The sequence below is a fragment of the Lolium rigidum genome, chromosome 4 (assembly GCF_022539505.1).
Source record: "Lolium rigidum isolate FL_2022 chromosome 4, APGP_CSIRO_Lrig_0.1, whole genome shotgun sequence".
Lineage (NCBI taxonomy): Eukaryota > Viridiplantae > Streptophyta > Magnoliopsida > Poales > Poaceae > Lolium > Lolium rigidum.
This window is the reverse complement of record NC_061511.1, coordinates 278,925,016-278,950,248: the sequence shown is the minus strand read 5'-3', so window position 1 is coordinate 278,950,248 and position 25,233 is coordinate 278,925,016. Positions and strand designations below refer to the sequence as shown.

At 45.9% G+C, this 25,233-nt stretch overlaps 2 protein-coding genes across 2 annotated transcripts; one reads left to right on the top strand and one right to left on the bottom strand.

Annotated features, from left to right (window-relative positions):
- The first annotated feature begins 1,382 nt into the window (after window positions 1-1,382).
- LOC124648847 lies at window positions 1,383-16,959 on the top strand. The gene is made up of 7 exons (XM_047188540.1): window positions 1,383-1,454; window positions 2,725-2,802; window positions 2,919-3,041; window positions 12,966-13,118; window positions 13,608-13,709; window positions 16,611-16,787; window positions 16,876-16,959. The coding sequence occupies exons 1-7, from the start codon at window positions 1,383-1,385 to the stop codon at window positions 16,957-16,959; spliced, it is 789 nt and encodes a 262-aa protein (XP_047044496.1).
- A 1,274-nt stretch (window positions 16,960-18,233) lies between these two features.
- Window positions 18,234-23,687, bottom strand: LOC124705358 (ABC transporter E family member 2-like). Its single transcript, XM_047237091.1, has 14 exons — window positions 23,585-23,687; window positions 23,029-23,114; window positions 22,836-22,933; window positions 22,559-22,676; window positions 22,389-22,478; window positions 21,544-21,848; window positions 21,252-21,447; window positions 20,970-21,152; window positions 20,605-20,874; window positions 19,430-19,675; window positions 19,150-19,270; window positions 18,933-19,065; window positions 18,743-18,845; window positions 18,234-18,580 (listed from the first exon to the last, which is right to left on the bottom strand). The coding sequence occupies exons 1-11, from the start codon at window positions 23,685-23,687 to the stop codon at window positions 19,151-19,153; spliced, it is 1,815 nt and encodes a 604-aa protein (XP_047093047.1). The 3' UTR covers window positions 18,234-18,580; window positions 18,743-18,845; window positions 18,933-19,065; window position 19,150.
- Window positions 23,688-25,233: the final 1,546 nt, after the last annotated feature.

Here is a 25,233-nt window from a genome sequence, read left to right as displayed (position 1 = left end):
CCATGAGGCCACCAAAATAGGCAACTCTCTCTCCCTCTCTCTCTCTCTCTCTCTCTCTCTCTCTCTCTCTCCTATGCATTGCAGTGCTGCCATTACTTTCGTCAACATGTCGTTGAGTACTCCATGTCTTCAAGTGTTGAATGTTGTCATTCGCAAAAAGGAAAAAAAGTGATGAATGTTGTGAACATATTTATATACTGTTGGGTCTCCACTAGGTGGATGAAGAGAGACAAAAGGGATTAATTTCTGTGCCTGTGCTAATAGAGTAGAAGATGCAAAAAAAAAAAATTCTTTGGCATAGAACATGTTCACAAACTGTTCATTCTGTGCATGGTCCATTTTGTGCGCAATACACGCGTAGTGATCTATGGCTTTGTTGAACTGCTTCGTGTCTCAACTCAATTGATACGAGTCGAAAGAACTGAAGTAGAGCATATAAGACTTGCTAATAAAATAATGGTTACATTTACTCTCTTCTTTGCGAGTCGGTTATATTTACTTCCCAAACGTCTGATTCAGGGCACTGTGAAGCAGTAGAACTCTTGCTCTCTAGAGGCGCTTATGTCGATCCAATTTCTACTCATCATGGAACACCGTTGCATGTTGCTGCTGAGCATAAGCAGCACGCTGCCATGAAGATTTTGTTGGATCACCGTGCAGATGTAAGTTCCATCATGCGTTTCTTTATAGTTTTCTTGCAGTTGCGTTTGTTGATAATCTTTGCCCTTCTGCTTTCTCCATTTTACTTTTAGTTGAATCTTGACAGTAAGATTAGTTAATATTTTACTGGTTTGTCTCTGGAATCTGGAGAAGTACACACAGTTGTGAACATTTGGAAATTAGATTATCATTCTCCTTTTACGGATCAATTGGGTATACAATGATGTCCTGCGAAATTTTAAGTGATGCTGGAAAACTAGTTTCACCGTACATGCTGTTCTGTAGTAAGCAGAGAGTCATGGGCTCTTTCTTTGATTATATGCTTCTCGTGTACACATAGTTTCACCTTCTAAGGTTGAAAAGGATTATCATAACGCATTCTGTTTAGGAATCTAATATTTCACACATGTCAACCCCAAGATACCCCACCCAAATAGCTACGCTTACTACTGCTAACTGCATCACAAAATTTAGGAAGGGCCGTGCTTCAGTGTCCCCCCCTTCCAACCAAACTTGAAGGGGGTAAACGTGCGTTTGGTTCGTGACCAGAAAATATGGATGATCCCATCCCAAAAACTGAATATTTCTGAGAAAGGCTGGACCATATGATCCGTGAATTTCATGACTAATCTCACTAGCCACCTGAGAATCCATGGCCATCGACGCGACTCCGACACCTACCACCGTCGTATGTCTGGCTCCCCAGCTCGGCGGCGGCCACCATGTCGTGGCGAGCGGTGGGCTTGCTTTTCCGCGTGGCTCCCCAGCTCGGCATCAGCGGCCTCCAGGGCGCGGTGAGCGGCGGGCTTGATTTTCAACGTGGCTCCCTAGCTCGGCGGCGGTGGCCTTCATGGCATGGTGAGCAGCGAGCTTGCTACGTCTACGCCACACCCAATCGACAGAAACGGCCTCGCTAAATACGTGCGGGCAGTGACCTTGCTAGGCATGGGTAGGCGGCCGCTCCGCTAGGTCCGGCTCTGCCACGAAGGGAAAAGGACCCTTTAATTACATATTAACCAGTGTGTTAATATTTCTATTAATCCTTAATTAAACAGATTTTATCCCATCCCATCCCGTACATATTTGCCCATGAACCAAACACACACGTTAAGTCAACCCACGAAGGGGTATCAGCAGATCCTAGCCGTCTAAATAGAACAAAGTTTAGAAAGGGGGGGACACCGGAGCAATAGCCATTTAGGAATAAGTCAACAAACTGATAATTGATTTTTTTAAAGAATGACCAGCACTTGGTGGCCTATCACATTGGAAATAACATCTACTTGCAGAAGCTTTCCTTCTTTGTGAGTGTTGCTATGGTCATGCTAAACAGATGAATTGTTTTTTTTGTGTGGGGGAAACGGATGAATTGTTGGAGATGGTTAGATTCAGTTCAAAGATATGTGGAGCTGAGAAGGAGCATTAAGGGAGTTAGAGAACAAGGAGGGCAACAGATGCGAGCATCAATACAAAATGGGGAGGAAAGGTGGTACCTATCGTGCAAATGGTGGGTTGGGGGACATATTTAGTGGTAGAGGCGGAACTTGTATGTGATGGTGAGGCAGACACGAAGTTGGTTGCAAATAAGACCACTTCGATGAATTGAACTTCTCTACCTCGATTCTAAACTTCTTTGGGTGTACGCTGTACCCAAGCGAACTCGTCAAGGTCACCATGTATTTCTTCTTGAGCTTGTTTTTTCGGATGTGATGGCCCAAAATATGGAACATCGGCGATTGAAGCAATACATAAGTCTTAGTTGTTATCTTTATATCTCAAATAAGTTGTTGGTTGTCATATTGGTATAAGGACTAATAGTGAAGAATTGACTAGCGATGCACTGTGTTACCAAATATTGCCATGTTGAATTGTTGATGATGTGCTTTTTTTTTTTTTTTTTTTTTTTTTGCAATGCTGCACCAACTGCCCTCGTTTTCTTCCATTCACTAAGGTTCATTGTCATGTGACATGGTTTCATCTTATTGTGATTATATGTATTATTTGTTATTTATGTATCATGAATTTGTTGAGCTAATTACTTGCATCTCTTTTCGGTTTAACAAGATTCAGGGCATTTTCAACTCACCTCTCATAATTGCTATCTGTAGTCGCTCAGTGAAATGTGTGAACCTACTGCTAGAGGTACGGCTCCATCTCATGTGTTAAGCTAAAAATGCATCTAGGTGTAGGGAAGATGCGGACAGATGAATTATGAGACATATTACTCAAGAGGAAACATTGATTCTGTTATATGCTAGGCTGGTGCGGATGTGAAGGGCGTGCTTACTGCAACCCCCTTGCAAGCTGCTGCAAGAAATGGCCTAACTGACGTCCTCAAGCCCCTATTGGACGCTGGTGCAGATCCCAATGTTCGAAATGAAGTAAGTTCCATGTTCACTGGTGTACACAATCACATCATGGTTGGTTGTTTACATTAAATAACTATGCATTGTCCATCCTTGACCTTTGGTAATACAAGTCCCATTGTCGAGTCATATCTAATAACAGTTAACTCAGGTAGGTGCACATACTTAAACTGTGGAAATATGATTACCATAGTCAGTCGTATCTAACTAATAGTTAACTATGGTTAAGTGCGCTAATATAAACTCGGTGATGTCAACTAGTAATAGTGACATGTAAATTAAATATGAAAAATACTAGTAGTAAAATAAGTAGTGATGAAAGGTTGCTTAGGAACTTGTTGCCTGATTTTTAGATAATGGATGGGTTAATCTCCCGGCCTCTCGCATCTAGATAACACACAGCCATAAGTTTAAGACAACAAAAAAACTTGCTGGATTATTTGGAGACATGTGCACTGCCTTATTATTTTTGAACAAGGGAAAGGCCCGGAAGGGCCTAGCTGCTACATTACTAACGTTGGGGGAGTACGAGTTACGAGAGGACATCGGCAAAACAGGAAAACACAAAGCAGTCCTCAAATTTTACAGAAAGAACCCTAAACATCTGACAGGAAACATGATCGTGTTCTTCTCCTCCGCCACCTGAACGAGGACTCCATTGTCGGCTGCCCTTGCCACCACCGGGGATTTTTTTCGATAAAGAGTATATATTAATATCAAGAAGATACCAATTACACCCAGCCTCTGCAACAACGCATGCCCCTAATGGCAATACGGATGCACACATCCAAAAAAAGAAGAATTACATAAAAGAAAAGTCCCGCTACTGAGGATCTATTCTTTGTAGCATTAAACCAAACACCACCAATGCAGCATCGAAATCCATCTTCTCCAAAAGCGACGCCTCCAAGAAGGAAACAGGTGCACAAGTATCGCCGCTGCCCCGATCATAGATCATAGGTTTTAACCACTGGAGAAAGTCCGCACTCGCAAAACAATGCCTTCAACAAGGCCATTGCCGGACACAACCAATTAAGGCCGGACATTGGATTTTCACCCTACAAATCACCAAAGCCAATTCCTCATCACCACCAGAGACCCATCTTCTCCAAAGGCGACGCCTCCAAGAAGGAAACAGTGCACAAGTACCACCGCTGCCCTGATCATAGATCATAGATCATAGGTTTTAACCCTGGAGAAAGTCCGCACTCGCAAAACAATGCCTTCAACAAGGCCATTGCCAGACACAACCAATTAAGGCCAGACATTGGATTTTGTTGAACCGTTACTGGGCTTTATGTTTCTGGCCCATGTGGCCCATCTGCTGTGTATGTGGCTGAGCTATATATATTCTCACCTCGCATGCGTGTAACCCTAGACGGAATAGAGAGTGAGCTTCCACCCACAAGGTTAGCCGCCACCTCCGATCTCTACATGGTATCGAGCTCTAGAGGATGGAGGGGGTGGCGGCTGGAGATGAAGACCCGGTGAGTGGATCTCGTTGGAGGCTGCGAGGGATTTGGTGGTTCCGCATCGGGAGGTCCGAGGGAAGTGTTGTGGCAAGGCTGAGCCATGGGAGACGATTTGGCAAAGGCACCGGACAGGTCGGCGGAGATCCTCACCGCCAAGACTACGGAGGCTACGGGCTGTGGTCAGGTCGGGAGATGGGGCTCTACTTGCCGGAGTCTCACGGGCGGAGGGGTGCAAAAGCCGGAACCGGCACCAAACGAGATTAAACTGGAGGGTGTTAGCAATTATTTGAGCTGGTCTAGGAGAGGACGGCTGTTGCTGAAGACGAAAGCTTTGGAAGGATATGTTCTGGGAGAAGTTGTTGAACCTGTTGAGAAGCAAGGTGCCGAGTGGAAGAAATGGAGCACTACTGATTCAGGAATACTTGCGTGGTTGCTCAGCTCTTTAACCCCGCCGATTCTTTGCATCCGTTGAGGCACCGCCTCATCGCAAAAGAGGTATGGGAAGCTTTGTCTCGGATGTATTCCGGTAAGGGAAATGTGATGCTTGTTTCTCAACTTGAGGATAGACTGCATGATCTCACTCAAGGTGAAAAGTCAGTGATGACTTATGTGGGGGAGCTGAAGCAGTTGTGGGCTGATTTGGATCATCTTGATCCTTTGGTGCTCACCCATACTGAATGTGTTGTGGCAGCAAAGAAATGGATTGAAGGCAAGCGAGTGCTCAAGTTTTTGAAGGGTCTGAATCAAAACTTTGAGAATAGGAGGGCGAATCTGATGCATGAAACTCAGTTGCCTTCACTTGAAGCTGCTATTGCCGCTATTGCACAAGAGGAAACAAGATTGAAGTGCAATGGAAAAGGGGAACTTACACAAAGGCCTGCCTATCTTGTGTCTGAGTGGCAGCAGACCAGAGAGTGCTTCAACTGTGGAGTAAGTGGCCACCTTGTCCATCAATGTACAGCTCCACCTCGCCGAGGCAGAGGAGGTTTCAGAGGCAGCAGGTATGGCGGGGGATACTATAGAGGTGGTAGAGGCAGAAACGGAGGAAATTACTACCACAACTCAGGCGGTCCACAAGGAGGGGCCAGAGCCAATATGACATTTACAGAGGGAGGTAGATCAGTAACTCAGAATCAGGGAAGTGTTGAAGGGGAAGTGAAGAAAAATGAACAGCAAGGAGAAACGAGCTTCGGGCAGTTTGCTCATTTTGTCTACACCAAAGGTAATACAGAAAATGTCTCTCTGGCTGCTCATAAGCTTGATTCTGATTGGGTATTAGATTCTGGTGCCTCAAGGCATGTTACTGGTAATAGTAGAGAGTTTGAGATGTATAATCAGTACCCATCTACATACCATGAAACCATTCAAACTGCAGATGGTACTGCTCAACCTGTAAAAGGTGTTGGAGATGTCCAGTGTTCATCTAACATAAAGTTATCCTCTGTCCTACATGTGCCTGCATTTCCAGTGAGCTTGATCTCTTTGAGTAACCTGGTGGATCAGATTGATTGCCGCATTATTCTTGATAAGTATATGTGTTTAATTCAGGAGAGGATGACTGGAAGGAAGCTTGGGGACGGAATCAGATGTAGAGGGTTATGGTACCTGGACCGAGAGAAGCCTAAGTTGCTGGGATACTCGGTGGTGCTCGCAGCGGTCCAAGGTGATAAAGAGAGCAAGGCCATGATCCATCATTGCCGAATGGGGCACATTTCCTTTGATAAGATGAGCAAAGTTTGTCCTGATGTAATGAGTAGAGTAGACATGAACAAACTGAAATGTGATGCATGTGAGTATGCTAAACATACCAGAACATCTTAGAGCATCCCCACTCGTTGGCGCTCCCCACGCCCAAATCCGGCGAAATTTTCGTCCGGATTGGAGGAAGATTTGGCGTGGGGAGTAGTAGTTTCCCAGCCGCGTGCCCAGGCGAAGTCGATGATGCGAATTTAAAAAACGGAAACTTGACAAACTACGGCTAAAAACGGGTGAATATAGACTAAATTTAATGATATTTATTACATTACAGGAGGAGTTCATACATAGAGGCCGAATTCGACTATATTTCGAATTCGGCTAGGGAATTCAAACGCTAATTTTAAAACACGGCGCTCTACATGCCGAAATGGCGGTAGAACACCGTGTAGTCGCCGCCGTCGTCGTCGGAGCCGTCGTCGTTGGCCTTCGGCTGCGCGGCCCGGCTCGCCGCTGCCACCGGCCGGCGTCTCCCCACCCCGGGGATGGCTTGTACCGGCTTGTCGTCGGAGGACTCGAGGTCGACGACGGGGACGATGACGGCCGGATGGAGGTGTCGCAGGACGGCGGTACCGCGCGACATCGTCGTTGGCGGTTGGAGCGACGCGGGCGGCGAGTTGGCGTGCGGCGGCCGGGTCCAGGCAGCCGCCGCCGTCTGCTCCGCCTCCTCGCGCTCCCGGTCGCGCTCGGCCCGGTCCGGTGCGGCGTCGTCCGCGCGCTTCTCCTCCTCCATGTCGTGCAGCCGACTCGGCGATCGCCTCCGCCATCGCGGCGTCCTCCGCGCGCTTCGCCTCCTCCTCGGCGAGCCGGCTTGCGGCGGCCTCTTTCTTCGTCTTCTTCCGGCCGCCCGCGGCGCGGAAGGCTGTTCTCGGATGACGAGGGCGCCGCTGCTGCGCCCTCCGGTCGCCGGCGGAGACGCCGGCTCCTTCTTGATGCGCACCGGCGTCGAAGGCGACGTCGCTCTCCTCCTCTTCACCGGCGCCAAGGATGACCTTGATGCCGATCCGAAGACGACGAGCCGGCAGCCATGCGCCGTGGCTGCCGGGACGCTTCCCCGACGGCGGCTCGCCGATGCCCTCGATGCCGATAGAGGGGGCATCGTGAGCACCGGAAGTTGCCGCCCTCGATGTGCGCGAGGACGTTCGCCAACGTCCTTTCCGGCGCGCTCCACCACCGTCGGCGGCCCGCGGCGTTGTTGCGCGCAGGCGGAGGCGGCGGGCCGTCGTAGGCGCCGCCGCTCCCGCTCCCACCGCCGGGAGGAAGTAGGAGTTCCACCGCGTGTAGTTCTCGGGGTGGTGGCGCGGGTCGGCGCGCTCCTCGTCGGTCATCGTCATCCTCGCCTCCTCGATGGCGACGTCGAGGGCATGGCCCCGCGGCGGCGGCGGGATTGGAACGCCACCGGCACTTAGCCGCCGGCCGCCTCCGGGAGGCCTCGTGTCCCGGCGGGCGGGGGTACCCCGCTCGGTGGAGGAGGTGCCCCTCCCACGCGTGGAGCCGACCGGCGGGGAAGCCGTTGTTGGCTGCGCCGTCGTCGTCGTAGAACGCCATCTTGAGAGTAGAGGGAGAGTGGAGGGAGAGTGGAGCACGGGGTGCGCCTCGCGGCGAGCGGACCGGCGTATATAGGCGTGGGCCGGCGCGGGGATTAAATGCCGCGTGGATTGCGACGCGTCCGCGGCGAGCTGACCGGCGGCAGCCTTTAGTGCGCGCGGAAGACGATGCGTGCGCGGAAGACGACGACATTAACTCGCCGCGTGGCCGGCGACGTGCACCGGCGGCGGGCTTTACAGCCGCGCGGAAGACGGTGCGATGAGGACGACGATCGGTTTCTCTCGCCGACAAGTTGGGGCCACCGGACGCGCGGGAAGTTTCCTCGCCGTTTCGCGCGCTGCGTTTCGTCCGGAGTCCCCGAGCGCTCCCGGGGGCCGGGGATGTCGTGGGATCGCCGGATGAATTTAGGCCCAAATCCGGACGAAAACGAGGAACCGGGGGCGCGACTGGGCCGAATTACGCCGTCCGGATGGAAAAAACGCTCGCCGGGGGCCTGTTCGGGGGGACGAGTGGAGATGCTCTTATGTGAGTAAGGGGCTGAGAAGTATAGCTCCCTTCGCTCTTGTGCACTCTGATGTATGGACATGTCCTACTATGTCGATTAGTGGAATGAAATATTTTGTAACCTTCATTGATTGTTATACCCGCATGACCTGGGTGTATCTTTTACGCCACAAAGATGAGGTGTTTCAATGCTTTCAGGATTTCTGTGCATATGTAAACACTCAATTTAGGGTGCAGGTACAAATGCTCAGATCTGATAACGGGAGAGAGTATGTTAACAACAGATTTGGCAGTTTCTTATCCGAGAAAGGTATCATGCATCAAACTTCCTGCCCAGATACTCCTCCCCAAAATGGAGTAGCTGAAAGAAAGAATCGACACATATTAGAGGTAACTCGCTCTCTCATGTACACTATGAATGTACCAAAATTTCTATGGAGTGAGGCAGTTCTAACTGCTACCTTTCTTATTAATCGCATGCCTTCACGGATTTTGGGCATGAAATCGCCATGTGAACTTTTATTTGGAGAAAACAAATTTCCTGTTGCCCCCAAGGTCTTCGTACGCACTTGCTTTGTCGGGGATCACGGACCATCGGCAAGTAAGCTTGATCCCAAGGCTCGTGAAATGCATTTTTATTGGCTATCCTCCCGGACAACAAGGATATAAATGCTGGAATCCAACGCGAGCGCGTAACTTTTGTGAGTATGGATGTCACCTTTTGTGAATCTGAACCCTTTTATGGTGAGCAAACAGACTTAAGCATATTGTTTGAAGGTCTTGATCATCTGTCACAGTTGAGCGCTGATCAAGAGGGGGAGAATACAAACGGTACAGTCACACCTCGCGAAAATTCCGATGCAACAACAAAGGGTCAACCTTCTCCGCCGGTGATTGGATCGGATCCGATCTCTTCGTAGTCCGAAGCCGATGGTGCCCATGTAACCGCACCACAACAGGTGCCCATGTAACCGCTCTACAACAGGGCCAAGAAAAGCAACTTCAAGTGTACACAAGGAGGCGACGTGAGAATGTTGAACAGGGGGAGAATGCTCGAACGAGGGGAGGAAGATAATTTGGTACAGGGGTCACAGATACAAGAGGAAGAACAATCTGCTGAAGACAGACAATCTGCTGAAGACAGTTCATCGAGTGCACCGTTGGAGGTGAACTCAAATATCACTAGAGGATCGGCAGACCTACCAATTGCACTAAGAAAGGGGACTAGAGCAGCTACAAGCAGACCTGTGAAGAAATATGGGTTTAATGTTCATGATATCAGCAACTATGTGTCTTATGAAGCCTTGTCACCCTCCCATCTGGCATTTGTTGCGTCTCTCCAATTAGTGCATATTCCTACCGATTGGACAAGTTGCAAAACAAGATCCTAAATGGTGTGCTGCTATGAGAGAAGAGTTGGAAGCATTAAGGAAGAATCAAACTTGGGAGTTGACTACCTTACCAGATGGAAAGAAAGCTGTTGGATGCAAGTGGGTGTTTACAGTCAAACAAAGTCCGGAGGGAAAGATAGAAAGGTATAAGGCAAGGTTGGTTGCAAGGGGATATAGTCAAACATATGGGATTGACTATGACGAAACCTTTGCCCCTGTGGCGAAAATGAACACCTGTGAGGATCTTGATATCTTGTGCGACTAATTTTGGATGGCCACTACATCGGCTTGATGTGAAGAATGCCTTCTTGCATGGTGACCTTCAGGAAGAGGTGTATATGGAGGTGCCACCAGGAATGGCTGCTGCTGAAAATGGAGGTAAAGTGTGCAAACTAAAAAAGGCTCTCTATGGTCTGAAACAATCTCCAAGAGTCTGGTTTGATCGGTTTAGAAGGGTCGTATGTGCCATGGGATATAGACAGTGCAATGGTGATCACACTGTATTTTACAGGCATTCAAACCAAAGGATTACTATTCTGGCTGTTTATGTGGATGATATCATAATTACTGGGGATGATGAAGCTGAAATACTCAAATTGAAGAAGTGTCTAAGTAGGGTTTTTGAGGTGAAGGATCTTGGCCAACTCGATCGGCAAGGGGCATAGTGTTGTCACAACGCAAGTATGTTCTAGACCTGTTGAATGACACAGGAATGATGCAGTGTCGAGCAGCCGCAACCCCCATTGATCAAAATTATAAGATAACGAATTTGAATCTGGAGAATTGGTGGAAAAGGAAACTTATCAAAGACTTGTAGGAAGGTTGCTATATTTATGTCATACAAGGCCAGACATTGCTTATGCAGTGAGCATTGTAAGTAGATATATGCATGAACCAAGGACTGGTCACCTAGATGCAGTACATCGAATTCTGAGGAACTCCAGGAAAAGGGTTATGGTTCAGAAGTAATGGACATCTAGTAATAGATGGTTATAGTGATGCTGATTGGGCAAGTTGTCTTGATGACAGGAGGTCAACTTCAGGATATTGTGTATTTGTTGGAGGTAACCTAGTATCATGGAGGAGTAAAAAGCAACAAGTTTTATCAAAGTCATCCGCTGAAGCTGAATACCGTGCCATGTCTGAAGGATTGAGTGATATGCTATGGGTAAAAAATCTCTTAAGTGAGCTGAAGGTGCTAAGAGATGGTCATTTAAATGTTTGGTGTGATAACAAGTCAGCAATATGTATAGCAAACAATCCAGTCCAACATGACAGAACCAAACATATAGAGATTGACAGATTCTTTATCAAGGAGAAATTAGATGCTGGAATTATCAAGATTGATTATGTGAACACTAGGCAGCAGATTGCAGATTGTTTAACAAAAGGACTAGGAACAAAGGAATGCAACTTGGCTTGTGACAAGATGGGGATGATAGATATATATCACCCATCTTGAGGGGGAATGTTGAACCGTTACTGGGCTTTATGTTTCTGGCCCATGTGGCCCATCTGCTGTGTATGTGGCTGAGCTATATATATTCTCACCTCAGTACCGTGTAACCCTAGACAGAATAGAGAGTGAGCTTCCACCCACAAGGTTAGCCGCCACCTCTGATCTCTACAGATTTTCACCCTACAAATCACCAAAGCCAATTCCTCATCACCACTAGCACGTGAACCACCATTTATAGTCCTCAGAACTCGGCTTCCATGCCATTCTCCGCGATTGACTTCACCATGGAACTAAAGACATGTCCCATGATGGGAACAAGCTTCGCCTCGCTTCCTCTGAAAACAAACTGTCAGAAAAAAACATGCTTGCGCATGACCGAATACCATTCGATCCGGCAACCTCCAGGCATGTTGTCCATTTGGAGTTCGCCGGTGGAGCCTTCCGGAACTCGACACCCCGGCCAGATCAATGGAGGCATGCATCAAGCAGATCATCGTCATGGCGTGAGTGAGATCCTAGGACCACCACCTTTATTCATGCCGTACGAGCAGCACCCGTGCTACCCGTCGGCACCCTGGAAGCCGCCACACCAAACCCTACCAGCAGCCTAGAGGGCTAGGCCAGCAACGGGAAAGGAGATAACATAGCAGGGTCAATCCCCCACCGGATCCGGCCCAACCACGCACCGAAGCGGATCAGGGAGGCGGCATGGGACACCCAGATCGAGATCTAGGGTTTCCACCACCACCACCCGCCGGCCCTGCACCTTTACCGCCGGTCATGGCACCGCCGGGAGAGGAATACCGCCACCACCCCGACCAGGGGTGCTGCTGTGGTCGCTGCTCGACGACGAGCCAGCCAACACCGCCCTAGGGCGGCCATCCCCGACGACCTCTGCCCCCAAACCACCTACGACAGCTGGGCCCGTCGCCGCCGTGAGGGCCTGCGGCGTGAGGAGCAGAGGCTGCGTGGAGCTCTGGCGGCGGCGCGAGGAGTCGCCCCGGTGTCGCCCTTGGGTGCGACACACGGGGTTACCCTTGGAGGCATATATGCCGGAGCCACCACCGGGGATAGAAACACTTGAGGCAGCAAGCGCGATGAACACCGATGAGAATCCTAGGAAGGGCCTCCGACCGGAGATTGAATGAATGCCCTCAATGGTGTCCGGAGGGGCTGCCTCTTCAGCCAAAGATCACACTGGCGAGACAAGGCAACCATGTGGAGATCTCGGATTTGCAGCACTGATCTTCCCCTCGACCACCTGGAATCGTCGACAGCAGCATCAGCATGCTCCTCCCAATCGACACCATGCTAACGAAGAAGACATCGGACACTACCGCGTCAACCCAGTCTCCTGCCACGAGTAAGGGCCACATTGTTGAAGGAGATGTCGGCGGTACCATCCTCCGCCTCCATCTCCCGCCATAGGAGCACCAAGGAGAAGAGAGCTACCACTAGAAGTCGCCGGGCTTGGGCATAGCGCCAAACACAAACCCTAGCACTAGAAGTAACCCTAGACTACTACTAGGGACTCACCCTTCTGGCCGACGGCCACCACTGGAGAGGAGAGGGGAGGGGCCGACCGTCCCCAGATCTGGTGAAGAACAAGGGAAGCATGTTGGGCGAGTGGTTTGTGTGTGCCCTGCCTTATGGATAAGGATGAACTTATCCCATGACCTACAGTTTGGCATGAATGGAATACTATTGGGCATATTTTTAGTTATACACCTTTGCATCTGGCTGAATTTCTGTTAATCTATTTCTCCTACAAGTACATTGATGAGATTCAACTTTGTCTTTTTCTTAACAGTTTGGTCACTTGCCAATACAACTTGCGGCATACTTTGGTACACGCAGAGATGTTGAGATCCTGTTTGAAGTTACTTCTTCTCGTATTCCAGCTTTACATGATTGGAGCGTTGATGGTATAATTAGTTATATAAAGTCAGAGCCAAAGTTGGAGGTACGAGAAAGATCATCATGTGCTTATTAGAATATATTTCCTTATGTGCCGTAGTCTTAAGATAAATATTGAATGGAACTGTTTAGGCAAGAAACTTAAAATTAATCTCTCATTCGTAAAGACCTTTGGTCTTGCATTTTTCGTGAATTCTCGTTTTGATATTTTTGAACTATAAAACTTACACTAGATGACATTCCCTGTTTTTGGTTTTCATTCAATTGTGATGCACCATACAAATTTCATGAAGAAAAAACAATGAGATCCTCTGGGGCTTGTCAGAGTATGACAAAGGTAATTGTGCAACTGACCTTGTGGGGTTTGGAGTCAACATGGTACCTGAATTTCTGCTTGTTTTCACTAGCATGCAATCGTACCACATAAATGAAATTATGACGCAGTTAAATATGAAAAAATTCTATTCCTTTTTAAGTTCTTTGCACACCAATGTCCTCAATCTCGATGCCGTTTAATTTCTGTTTACATTTTCAGGATCTCCCTTTGTCTAAAATGTCATTAGCTAAGTTGAAAGAAGAAGGAGACAAAGCTTTGTGCAAAAAGGATTACAACGCGGCAATAGAATTCTATAACATGGTACACTATTGCACTATGCTTGCTCCTGATGCTTGTTTCTGTTCCCCTACCATCGTTATCTCATTTGATTTGTATCCATTGCAATGGCTTACATCACTATCTGATGTTTTTTCTGGATGCTTGTGCAAGCTATATTTTTTATTTTTTTGAGGAACGCCTCAAAGAAGGGCAGGGAGCACCTGCAATTCATTTATAAAGAGAGAATTGACCCGGTTTATGAGGAGAACCATACAAAGCGTTTATTCAAGGAAAACCATGCAAAACCCTGACTATGGATAAGCAACCTAGGAACCTAGGCACAAAGCATCGCTGCACCAAAAAGTCCCATTGGCAAAACAATCCTCTGCCAGAGCTCCAGGCCGGAGAGTGAAGCCAGATCCTTACGCCAGTAAATGTAGGCAGATATGACAACTGCCTTGACCAATGCCACTCAATCGATGATGAGCTCCCACTTCCCCGAAGCCGCAACCACAGGCCAGGCCCAAGCAAGATTCACATCACTTCAGGCCAGCCTCCGATGCTAGTAGTGATCTTGAAGACGAAGCCTCTAAGGAGGGGGTGACGCGGTTGTTGTTTGACATGGCAAAACCGGTCTGTGGTTTTCACCCGGAAAACCACAACTGTGAGGGTGGAAGAGGCACCGGTGCTGCAAGGCGACGTCTCCAAGATTGGACGATGTCTGAAGACGTCGCTGGCCCCAATAAGAATCAGGGTTGGGGTTTCACCCACATCCACCACGGCCCCCCATCTCAGATCTGGAGATTTGATCATTGCCAGAGGCCGCCGCAACCGCCAGCCAGGTCCATGAGCACCCGCCCTACCACCACGGCAGCACCCAACGACCAGGATCATCAGCCAGAAGATCACCGCAACCAAATCTGGCTCCTGCTCATCACAGGCCAGCCATCGCGGACCTCAATCCACGTCGAGCCGCCACCTTTGGGCTCCATCCACCAGCCACCGTCTGGACAAGGGCCCACGAGAGCCCTGCGAAGCCAACGCCACTGCCCTCCACCTTGGGGTAGAGGCATGCCCATGGATAGAGGCCCGCCACCACGGCGTCCAGGGGGAGCTAGGGTGGAGCTCCCCTGTTAGCTAGGTCAGGCCATGTACAATGGAAGATGCTTAGAGGGGTGCTTAGGAAAATAAACCAAGCATTTTGCTAAGCACTGGTGTTTAGAGAAAAAACTGATTTATTTTTCTAAGCACCCCTTTAAGCACCTTCCATTATACATGCTCTCAGGCGCTCCGGTGCTGCCAGGGAGACTTAGGGAGGATCTCTGATCGCCATGTCGGGTGCCCCCGTGCTGAGCAGCACGGGAGGGAGAGAGAAACGTCGCTCTGCTGCTGTCCGTCACTGACCGTGCTTTATTGCTCTTCGCTCACATTTTCCTACTCTTTTTAATGTTTTATTTCTTGATATAAGAATAGGAGTTCAAGTGTGAATTGCTAATTGTACTGCATAGCCCAAGGGACAAATATGTATCACAAGGGTCATGGACACTCAAGGACAAAGTGTATAGGCACTTATACTCTTTAGGGCATGTCCAATGGCGGACGCCTATCCAGGCGCTTAAGAAGAATAAAATAATTGTAATTAAATCAGAACATATTTAAGCGCCTGTCTGCTCAACGCGAGGCGCTAATCAAGGCCGCAAAACTGCCGAGCTACTCATGCGCGCTAGCATCCCCGCTTCACGCCGTACACAGAGAAAAGGGCTAAGCGGCCGACGCATATTGTTGCGTCGATGCAACACGGGCGCTAGGATTAGAAGCCGAAACTGCCGATTGTCCAGGAAATTAACCCTGGCGCCTGGCTTTAGCGCCCCCCATTGTACATGCCCTTATAATATCCACGCTTATGAGTTATGGCTTGACGGTGACCTTGTTAGTGCCAACACACATACGCTTGTTGGCCTGCACAATGGAGTCGCTTTTTTAGCGTGTCATCGCTAGGGTGATTTCTTGCCTTCACACATATTAACATTCTTGAGCAGTGTGACCTTCACAATGACCCCAATAGCACCAGGGTGGAACTAATGATCATATGGGTCCCTGGCACAAGCCTGGTCACGTCTCTGCTAATATGACTATCACCATGTCCGGAAACCGTCTCAGCGTATTCCCTTAAATTAAGACAGTTCATTGAAACCATGGTGGGTCATGATCAGCGCTTTCATCAGAGTGGTTTAGTTTGGGAATTGGGTGGTGTTGGGATTTATTGGTCAATCACTTTGTTTGTTAATCTAGGTTATGTACAATGATTAAAACGTAGATGTAAAATAGTATACCATTTGGTAGATCATTTAGAGTGAGAAAATACTGAAAAGGTCTATCCTGTTCTTCATGGTTACATTTAGCATTTGAATTTGTATTTCCTGATATAATGGGGAAAGCTTAAGTTTGTTGTGGAATGGCGACAATTATGGGAAAATGTGATCAGTGCATGCCTACCAGATGATCTAGCCATTTTTTTTTCCATTTTCGTCTTTATCCCTCTGCTATATAAAATTTAATAGCTCTAGTATGCCACATCTGCAAAAAAAAAAGGGTGTATCTCCAAATCTTTGCTTGGTATGTTTTAGGTAGGGTGTCAAAGGTTTTAGCATTACCTTGCTAAGTGTAGATGTGTGCATACACTCATTACTTCTCACTTCCTGACATATGCATCAACAGCCTTGATTAATTAGCTGCTTGTGGGAGCAGTTTTGACTTAAAGCTGTTTCCACTTTTCGAAGAGACACCTCCACATGTGATTTATCTCGTCGTTTATGATGTATGTTCTCTTTCTTTGCTTGGTACTGCCTATTCATTTATTTACCTAGTCTTTGTCCTAGAAATCTGTGTTCTATATGGATTTGTCAGAAAATATGTGATGTTTGTTCGGTTTGTTGGCTGTAGGCTTTGTTGGTTGATTCTGAAGATGTTGATGCATTCATGCTTGGCAATAGGGGGTTTTGCCGCCTTCAACTGGGCAATGGAGAGGGTGCTTTAAGTGATGCCCTTCTTTGCAGGACAATGCGACCTAACTGTGCGCAGACATGTGGGCTGCAGGGCTACTCATATGTGCAACTAAAGGTGATACAGAATCACTATTTCACACCTGTTTAAATCTTGCGGCTAAACCTTCTCGATGATCCACTCAACTCTATATCTTCATTCTTAGGAGTATGAAAAGGCATGTGATGCATTTCTCGACGGTCTCAAATTGATGCCATGCTATGTTGAAATCGAGGACGCGTTGAGGTAGCCTACCTCATCCACTCTAGCTGCATGCTTTATTTGAAGTCTAGTTTATTGTGATATATACTCCATGATTCAATTAGCATGACAATGTATTACGTAGTGTGTGGGAACTGTACAGAGGCAATCAAATAAATGGACTTGTATTACCAAAAAAATATGAGCACGATATTTTGTCTATACAGTACACGCATGATTACCGTCCTATCTTTGCATTGATTTCTGTTTACTAACATCAGTAATGTGGCTAATGTTTGTGTTTCACTTGCCTGTTTGGCCCATTTCCACAAGAATTACTGCTTGAAAGGCATTCAGATGCTTTGCTGATCGTATTATCTGAAATGATCTTCATGCTTTGTTTTCTTGGGTGGAATGGTGTGTGGTCTGCAGTTCGTTGCCCAACTGTTTGTTCAGACGTGAGTCCTTCACAGCAGTCGAACTGACCTAGGACTTTGTCACAAACAAAAATAAAAACTGGCCAAGTCGATGTAACAGTTTGCACGTTTTTTTTTTAGGTTGTTTGCAGGGTTGTTGATGGGAGCTAATGTGGTGGGCTGGGGTTTGGTAGGCTGGGGTTGAGCCTTTGGGTTTTTGTATTTGTAGAAGTGGCAGCGCGTCTTTGTGTGAAAACGATCGAGATTATCATGAAATGCATATAGTTTGCTACTCTTTTTTAAAGCGATAACTTATCGATGACAACGGTGGGTTATATTTTCAAACTTCATGGGTAATTGCAATGACGGACGGACGAAACCAAGAAAACCTATGGCCGCTGCTCGCGCGTGAACTCGTGTGGATTCTGGCACGGGCATGCGACGACATGTGTGCCACCCATCCAAGGCTCCAACAGCGACACATTTTTCCAAAAAAATGTCAAAGTTGCCAAGGTCCACATGGAATTTACCCTGGCAACTTGTTTGCTGCGTGGCGCCAAAGGGCAAATGCAGGCATGTTTTCCCAATAGAAAATCCGTTTATTTATTATTACAATAATATGTATAGATTTGTTTCTACGAGAAAGTTCGTCACCCTTTTATAGGCGTGATATTTTTTGGTATTCTACATGGGCACAATATAGCTAGGGTAAAGTGCCTTGAGATAGTTACAAGACGATTAAGAGCAACTGCTCAACACAACATCTCAAGCCAGAATGATCTCGCGCGTTTTATAATACGAGTTGAGGCAAGCTTTAGCCTCCACCCAAACTCAGAATCGTTTGCACCCAATATGTGTGTTGAGTGTGTGACGCTTTCCACAAGGGTACATTGCTGACAGAAATTAATTAATTAAGAACGCGCAAGATAATAGTGCAACATACCAGAGAGAAACAAAACCTGTATGACAAATCACTCGATGACTGAAGGGCAAGCAAGCACAACCCCAGAAATCACAACGAACGATAGAGTTTTCTAAAATCACAAGACACACATGCATGCTACTAAACTGTCCAGATAGTTGATTCAATTTGATACGAAGTTCCACGAGACTCTGGTGGTACAGCTTCTTCAGGCTGTACCATCTTGTTTATTAAGGTCCACCAAGCGATAGATCCTGATGCAATCTCTTGTTTCAACCAATATCATCCATGGAGAAATTTCAACCGATTGGTCCCAAATTTCATCGATAAACCTGCACATAACAAGTGCTATCAGATTAAAACACCATCCAAATCCACAGTTCTTTTTTCGGGCAAGAGGTTTGTACAGACATAGACTAGAAGTGTCTTTAAGAAATCCATTGGAGAGTTTTTTTTGACAGCTCTACCGTAGGAGAAATCCATTGGAGAGTTACCTTCCAAGCCATGGCACTCCCTGCTTATATTCAGTTGCAACCTCATAATGTTCTTTTCCCTGTATTGCCGACCCAGCCATGTCCGGCAGGTGCGAAAGCAGTCCTGCAAAAAAAAACAAGCAACGATCTTACCGCGTCAAGAACCTACATGTATCAAGAATGGACACGGAAAACCAGTGCAAGCACATACCGACGGATGCCGTGAGCACTGGCAGAGGCGTATGTACGCGTCGGTAGACAGGCAGGGTGTACCGCCCAAGCTGTTGAGCTGTCCGATCCTGAAGGATCTTTTGCAGAGTAGAGGTGCCCTTTGCGAAAGCATTCTGCAGAAGGAAGTAAATATTATACAGGCTATGAGTTGTATATGAAATGGCCAAAGTGGAGTAAGGCTGGTGTTCTTTCTTTACATTAATACTCAAGGTAGTAGTAGCATCCAGCAGCTTTCTGCTCAGTGTCCTTTATCGAACCCAGCTTGTTAATCCGTGGCCTGTAGGTTGTCGGATCCGTCCTAAACGTGACATCAAGATGCTGCGGGGGCAGACAGGGGTTAAAATGCGCAGTAAAAGATTGCCATTGAAAATGGCTGTGAAACCCATCAGAGATATTCATTACTTGATTATTTCATCCTCGAAAACATAGAGTACACGTAGTCTGAGGGAGGAAAGGGAAAGGATATATCGAACTTACTGACAGAAAACGGTTCATTCCAGAAGCCAGGGATTCCGGTGCATTTGCAGTACAATCAACTGAAGGTTTTCCCTCAAATACGAGAACCTTGTCAGCAAGGTAGGCTGCCATAATGAAATCATGCTCGACGATGAAAGCCGTTTTCTTTTGGTGAAGGATAAACATTTTTATCACCTTTGCTGCAAGAAGGCGTTGTTCTGAATCAAGATGAGCACTTGGTTCATCTATGAGGTAAATATCAGCAGGCTGCAGACGAAAAAAAAGTAATTGGTAAAGAAGTCGATGTTTAGTGGAAGCGATCATCAAATAAAAACGGAACACGCACTGAGATATGTTACTGATAAGGGTATCCTACTGTTAAATACACATTTAACTCCTTGAGAAAATATGTATTCCTAAAATAGATAATTTAAGTTACAAACATTTCTGTATTTACGCTATTAAAACTTCATGAGTGATGAGAACTGATTGAAACCTCTGCAGAAAACCACTATGCACATTTTCATGGTTGGCCATCACTGCAGGGCAACATTTTATCTTTTGTACTGTTTCCCTCGGTAACTTGTACTAATCATTGTTTAGTTTCACATTTTTCTACTTGCAAAACCTCACGACATTCTTATAAGGACTCAAAACCTCACGAATTTACATGTCAGCTCATTTTTTGCATTTTTTTTATTAAAATCGGTTGCCTAAGAGGAAATGACAACTTCCATTAAAAGATGAAATAGGCACCCAACTAGGCAATGATGGTAACTAAGTAATCAGATATTGACCACTATGAGCTGTCCATGCATCATACATGCATGTTTTATCAGAACAAAAATATTTTGCTTCTAAAAGTTACATATATTTTTAAAAACCAAAATAATAGTACAGTTGGTAGTCCTGTTCCAACGGTACAAACAGGTAATTTCTTGTCCGAAACATATGGAAAATCGTGTGCACGCAGAAAAATTGATGGGTAAAATTCATAATTGAGGCGAAAAGGTACGAGTCAGGTTCTGGAATCTGGAAGATTGCAGAAGCCGGCCCCAACATTGGGAGGTTTCATCGACCCATTTTTTTACGAATTCCACAACATGAAAACACATGATTTGTTTATGATGTCTCAAGGTGTTAATCCTAATATGCCTATGGAAAGAACTGCAGAGGGGGAATATATGTAAGCCTACCTTTCCGAGACAAACACAGAGTTTGACCCTTTGCAGCTCTCCACCAGAAAGATTTTCAACCTGCCTGTCCATGAGTTCCTCAATTTTCAGTGGTTTCATGACATCGGATTTGAACTGAGCTTGTGTGAATGATCCAGGTATTTTCTCCTCTAGAAGGTCCCTCACTGTAGAGCTATATTTAGAGACCAATTCCTGACGCTTGTATGAGACAGTATATGCAGGCATACCAACTTGCTCATCACTAACTTTGTCTGGTTTCACTTCCCCTGCCTGACAAGAAAAAGAAGATACAGTTGATGAGAGTAATTTAAAAAAAGTAGATCTGTATGTGTCTGCCAAGCATATTTGAGTGGAAAAGGTTATACCAGCATACGAATAAATGTTGTCTTCCCGGTACCATTCTCACCAAGCATGACAATTATCTGGGAATCATTAAAGCTGCCTTCCGTTACTGAGAGCTTGAAACCACGAACTGTTTTCACCATGGGAGGATACTTATAGTATTGGTAAGTCTGTCCCTCTATGATCTGCTCCGTAGACTCGGTGACCTAAGAAACAAAACAACATTGCCTTAGAAACAGAGCACTTAGAAAGTGCAAAACTAACGCTCACAAGAGCAAGTGTTTGGCCACAATCCTAGTCCTTACTCTAAATGTAAGTTTCTCCTCACGGAAACGTAAATTTTCTGTTGGGATAAAGCCATTTAGGAAATGGTTAATTCCGTCTCTGACTGAAGAGGGTAAAGTAACAACACCATATGCTCCTGGAGTTCCATAAAGACAACATATGTAGTCTGATAAGTAGTCAAGAATGCTAAGATCATGCTCCACAACAATTACATAGCTGCAAAAATACAGTGAAAATTCTCTCTTAGCTGCGTAATAAATAAATAAAATGTTAGGGCTGTCTTATATTTTGTGAGATGTACGCCCTCTTTACTTTTTGGGTTGTAGCAAGGAACGAATAACTTGTGCAGCTTTCAGCCTTTGTTTGACATCAAGATAGCAGGATGGCTCATCAAATATATAAACATCTGCTTCCTTCATAGCACGAGCAGCAATTGCAAATCTCTGAAGCTCACCGCCGGATAGATCTGAGACATCTCTGTCCAGAATTTGATTCAATTCAAGAACATCACATAATGTATCCTTCACTTGTCTCTGGTCTTCCTTACTAAGATAGTCCCCAACCTTCCCTTTAACAGATTTTCGAATATTATCAATATACTGAGGTTTAATAGTTGCCTGAAACCGAGCATCAGTCTGTCAGACATCATGAATAACACAGTTTAATATAAATATTACAATATACAGCTACAAACAGTTGTTAATACCATATCCCAAAATTAACAACTATCTAAAAGAAAATATTTGGGGTCCAAGAAAAGAAGACTATAATGAAGGCTAGAAATGGATAGGTATGAGCCAATTATCCTAAAATCGAGAACTCAGTTAGAGTCCAGGTTAATAACCCACCTACCAAGATTCAAGTCTCACTTCATCAATAGCTGTTATCCCGCACATCCAAAACAGTATATATATTCTAGAACTATCAGTTACATTACCATATTTCGAATTTTCATATAAGATCACTTATGTGTAATGATTTTGAAATAAAACTACAAATAACATAGGCATAAAAATCTTGGTCTTAATCAAAACAATAAGTTTCTGAAAATGGAAGATCGACAAGGGGAAATAATAATGTGGGCATGATAGGCAACATAATACAATAGCAAGTGTATTATCTTTATAATCTGCATTAGTGAATTATAGTTGGAGTACCTTCATTTTGTCTTCCATTAGACGAGTGAAGTATTTCTGAAGTTGGGATCCACGGAAATACCTCAAAATTTCATCCGCACTTGGGGTGACCTGCAAAGGTTGTGAACAGTTCCACAATGCAGAGTTATAGGCACAACAAGGGATAACAAACATAACTCACTGCCACTTACTGTGAATTTACCCAAGTTGGGTTTAAAAATCCCAGCCAATATTTGAAGTGCAGTTGATTTGCCAATACCATTTGTCCCTACTAAGCCCAAAACTTGCCCAGGTCTTGGAACAGGAAGCCTACAAAAGATAGTTATATATGTCAGTAAGTATCAACAACAGCTCAGGTAGACAACAGTCAGCAACTACACCTACAATAGTGGCAAAAGAAAACTCTAATATAACTTAAGAACAGTACGGGGGGATTGAATATCATAGACATGAGAAATAATTGTGTACCTGTGAAGCTTGAAGGAATTTGGTCCATAGCGATGTGTCGTCTCCTTTTCAAGACTACTTGGCAAGTTAATAATTTGGATAGCATTAAACGGGCATACCTGCATGAGCACAAGAAGAGAGAATGATATTTAGACTATTGCAGATTAAGATAGATCATACCCAGAGATAGCCCCAAAAGTAAATTGACTTGGACCTTTACACAAATGGCGCACCCAATGCATAGATCCTCTGAAATTAGAGAGACTTTAGATGATGGAGTAACTTCTATGCAGTGCCGCCCTGAAAAATGTGTGTAACAAATCAAAAGGGCAAACTGAAGTGAGCACGCATTAAAGTACTAGATATAGACATATAGTAGAGGATTATCACAAACTAACAATGGAAAAGATATTTGAGTGAGGAAGGTGTATTTGGTTAATGCCTTAAGGCCAATTGGAAGTAGATGTGCTGAAAAGACATCGGGGTGAAGAGAGTAGCTCCTCTCACAACTTATCTTTCTGAAAAGACGAACAGGATCCCCTTTAAATTTTCAAGAACGTTCATGGTTTCATAAGTTTAATAATCGATTGGAAACCCAACACACGTAATGTTCGACAATTGATATGGTATAGGAGACAACCTCTGTTGACCTTTTTCTGCCAGAGACCCCTAACGAAATTTTGAACTACCAAAGCCTGCTCCTAATCGCGCAGCTAGCAATCCAAATATGAGACGACCTTTTTCTGGCAGAGGATGCGGCACGCACGTACCGGTGGCGTTGACGGGGCAGCGCTTGCGGCACTGCTGGCCGCACTTGCTGGGCCGGCATCTGTCCTCCGCCACCACCGCGATCCGGCTCGACCGCCCCGACATCGTCCTCACCGGCAAGCCGCACTCCTCACCCTGTACTCGATCCGTCGGGAATGAATCCGCCCGTTCGCAGGAGAACGAGGATTCAGCGTGGTGGCGGCGGAATTTTATAGGAAACGGCGGTGTCCGCTACCGTGGGGTTCAAGTTTGGGAGACACTATATTACCGGGAGTGGTGTTTTGGAACATGGGAGCATATGCTCCCTATATTTTGAAATGCATCTTACACATATTTTAAATTTTAAAAAAATTGAAACAAAAAATTCGCACGTACATCTTCACGTGCTACGCTCACAAAGTCGTTTCATAAAAAATGAACTTATCATTTGACATGTGTAAAAAAGACAAAAGTCAGTGCTGAAAACAATGCTTTTCACAGGATAAGTTTTCTCTTTTTTACATAGGCCACAAAAAATATTATTTTTTCGTGAAACTTGACGCATACACATATATTATGGAGATGTACATGTAGAATTTTTCGTCAAAATTTTTCCACACTTCAAAATATGTTTTGTTGGTAGAGGGAGCATACGCACCCGGGAGCCGAATTGAATTTCCGCTATATTACCCCTTTTTTTTCAGAGGGAGACACTATATTACCCGCTTGCGGAGCGAGTCGTAGCAGACTAGCAGGCCATCGCTATCATTGGCCGGCCCACGAACTGCGTCCGCGCCTCCACGACTAGGCGATCTACTTAAAAAAATGAAAAACAAAATCTATTTTAAACCTTAAACTCTTATAAAGATGGATGAAATGAACAATAAATTTAAATCTGAGCTCACCAATCCGGATCTAAATAGAACTCTGAAGTTGTTTGGTACCCCAAGGAAAAGTCTCATTGTCTTACTGACTGGACGGGTCCACACCGGAGTTCAGACACGATGATAAACCACCGCAACACTAGGACGCTTGGGATACAACGTCGGAGCTCGGGGTGACTAGTCCAATCACTCTTATCTGAAGCACATGCTAAGAGATGATGAGAGGAAATAGGGGCAGCTTGTCGTCGATGTCGTCGATGATGTGGGCATACCTTATCGGGTACCCACCATTAACATACCAGCGTGTGGTTTGACAGAAGGCCCACAAAACCCAGGACACAACAAGAAATTGAAGCCCATAACCTGTTCTGCAACACAAGAAAAAGCCCATACAAAGATAGTCCAACATGTAACCGACTTGGAGTCACGAGACATGGCCTCCTATACAAGAACCAGGAGGAATCGACGGGAAGAGCAATTAGATGAGATGATATCACATCCTAGACATCGTGACAATCATGTAGCTCTAATCTTCATCAATCAAGAGCAGCACGTAGGATTTTCCCTCCGGGGGCCTGAAGTTGGGTAAATCATGTTCCGTGTGTTGTATTGTTTGCACGCCCACGAGTCCACCAGCGCATCTTCTTCCCTAAAATCTCAAGTTCATAACCCATGGGCATTGTCGTGGTAACCCCACGTCAATTAGCGTCATCTGTGGGAAGCTTGTGCGCTTAAGTCATGGCTTCTACTTCTTCGACCTTCAAGATCTACGACTCGGCGATGCGGGA

Excerpts from the sequence above, each read along its gene's own strand:
- LOC124648847 (XM_047188540.1), top strand. The coding sequence starts at position 1,383 with ATGTCGTGGCGAGCGGTGGGCTTGCTTTTCCGCGTGGCTCCCCAGCTC. Across the intron at positions 13,119-13,607 it reads AGTCAGAGCCAAAGTTGGAG|GATCTCCCTTTGTCTAAAAT; the intron begins GTACGAGAAAGA and ends TTACATTTTCAG. Across the intron at positions 16,788-16,875 it reads ACTCATATGTGCAACTAAAG|GAGTATGAAAAGGCATGTGA; the intron begins GTGATACAGAAT and ends CTTCATTCTTAG.
- LOC124705358 (XM_047237091.1), bottom strand. The coding sequence starts at position 23,687 with ATGTCGGGGCGGTCGAGCCGGATCGCGGTGGTGGCGGAGGACAGATGC. Across the intron at positions 20,875-20,969 it reads CAACATTTATTCGTATGCTG|GCAGGGGAAGTGAAACCAGA; the intron begins GTATAACCTTTT and ends TTTTCTTGTCAG. Across the intron at positions 19,271-19,429 it reads GAATGAACCGTTTTCTGTCA|CATCTTGATGTCACGTTTAG; the intron begins GTAAGTTCGATA and ends CTGCCCCCGCAG.